At 41.0% G+C, this 1,958-nt stretch overlaps 1 protein-coding gene across 3 annotated transcripts in view; it reads left to right on the plus strand.

Annotated features, from left to right (window-relative positions):
• Positions 1-1,958, plus strand: part of si:ch211-266k8.4 (USP6 N-terminal-like protein) — a 59,689-nt gene that overhangs the window by 32,311 nt on the left and 25,420 nt on the right. Inside the window, exon 11 of one of the 3 annotated variants that reach the window (XM_014032923.1) lies at positions 1,284-1,361. The exons of 1 other annotated variant lie outside the window; for it this stretch is intronic. In XM_014032923.1, coding sequence (XP_013888377.1) covers positions 1,284-1,361 — 78 coding nt within the window. Of the gene's footprint in view, positions 1-1,283; positions 1,383-1,958 lie in introns of all 3 variants that reach the window. One more of the 3 variants, XM_014032915.1, reaches the window with a different exon arrangement.

Here is a 1,958-nt window from a genome sequence, read left to right on the forward strand (position 1 = left end):
AATCTTAGAATACGAAAACATTGGTGAATGCCACAAATTCTCCTAAATCACTCGTACGCACAACTTAAGAACAAATCTGTGCGTACGAACAGTTTTTGCACGAGGCCCAATGTTCTTTGTGCATTTTTAAAAATAAAAACCAAATTAACAATTTAGTGAAAATTTTTGAGGACCCCCAAGATACATTTCGCAGACCCCTGGGCGTCCGGGGTCCCTAGTTTGAGAACCTCTGTACAGGACGTGTAGTGCATTCCAGTAGTCCTGGGAAGTGGTAATTTCCCTGTTCCCATTGGTAGATTTAAACTGGAACGCTCCTGTTGTGCTATGATGCAGTTTACTTGGCATCTGAAAATGCATTTCCTCAAAGGTGTTTTTAATCTGAGAAGAGCTTCACTGAGTGAGAACTAATGTTGAGAGCTCAGCAGACAGTTAGGTTTCACTTTCACTTTTGCTCCGTTACTGCCGAGAGCCTGCAGGAGTCATGGGCGGGGTGTGTGGGGAGGGGGTTGGGGGTGCGCTCTGCCATGAGGAAGTTCAGCTTAAAGACACGTCCCAGGGGTGTTTCTGGTCCCCACCTGTCGTTTTGCTCCTCAGCATGGCTTCATAAAAACTCTGCAGGATTTCTCAAACATGCATGAATGAGTCAGAGCAAGGCTTTGGACATGTTTTTATGAGAGTATAACATTATAACATGATATAAAACTCAAAAAAGTTGATTTTACCTGATATTGCCCCTTTAAACAAATATCAAGATTAGCCTGAAATATTATAAATCTGTTTAAAAACAAACATTTCTTTGATCAAAAATATGTTATTTTATTTATTTTCATTTAACCCTGTATTTATCCAGGTAAACTGTTTGAGAACCACTTCTCATTTACAAACACGACCCGTCCAAAGCGTCTGCATGAATAAATAAAACTATACAATACAACACAGAGCATACAACGAACACACATTTACATTAAAAGACATAAATGCATAAAGAAGAAAAAGAAAAAGTGCTGAAGTGTGTTTTCAGGATTGTCAGCACAGCATTCAGTGTTTCTGGATGTTCAGCTGCATTTGGTGGCCTGAGTGAAGGAAGCTTTATTGCAGAATAGGAAGGCCAGGCTGGCTTTAACTTTGTGTGGTGAATGAAAGGGATGAAGCCAACCAGATGTCCAGGTGTTTCTACGTTTTGACACTCCAGAGCCGAGCAGCTCCAGGTGATCGTGGACGGAGCCGAGTTGAGTTTTTGTTCAGGTGTTTAAATAAAAAGTGTATTTTGTGTTTTCTTGCAGAAGAGAGGGAAAAGCAGAAAACCACATCGACCCAAGTGGAAACAGGAAACGAGAGACAAAGACTGACTTCATCTGAAGGTGAAAAGTCGACTGAAAAGAGTGAGTCAGTATTATACTGTGTAACATATAATCCTGTGTACATTAATCACATCTAGTTTTTTATGTGTTCATATATTACTGTATGTGGGGATGACAGGTGAGTGTTCTCTGCTGATAAATGAAAACCAGTCAGTGGTGATAAATCAGTTCAGAACGTCAACAGTTCTGTTCAGGTGCAGCTTCGCTGCAAATAAATCTGCAAAAATCCAAACTGTCATCGCAGCGTCGAGAAGAACAAAAACAAACCACAACGTTTTTCCATCACGATGATTTAAAGGGGCAATATCATGTAAAATCAACTTTTTTGAGTTTTATTTCATGTTATAATGTTCTCCTCTCATAAAAACATGCCCAAAGCCTTGCTCTGACTCATTCATCATGTTTGAGAAATCCTGCAGTGTTTTTATGAAGCCATGCTGAGGAGCAAAACGACAGGTGGGGACCAGAAACACCCCTGGGACGTGTCTTTAAGCCAAACTTCCTCATAATGGAGCGCACCCCCTCCCCACACACCCCGCCCATGACTCCTGCAGACTCTCGGCAGTAACAGAATAAAGTGAAAGTGAAACCTAACTG

Source organism: Austrofundulus limnaeus, unplaced genomic scaffold, assembly GCF_001266775.1.
Source record: "Austrofundulus limnaeus strain Quisiro unplaced genomic scaffold, Austrofundulus_limnaeus-1.0 Scaffold7, whole genome shotgun sequence".
In the NCBI taxonomy this organism is placed as follows: domain Eukaryota; kingdom Metazoa; phylum Chordata; class Actinopteri; order Cyprinodontiformes; family Rivulidae; genus Austrofundulus; species Austrofundulus limnaeus.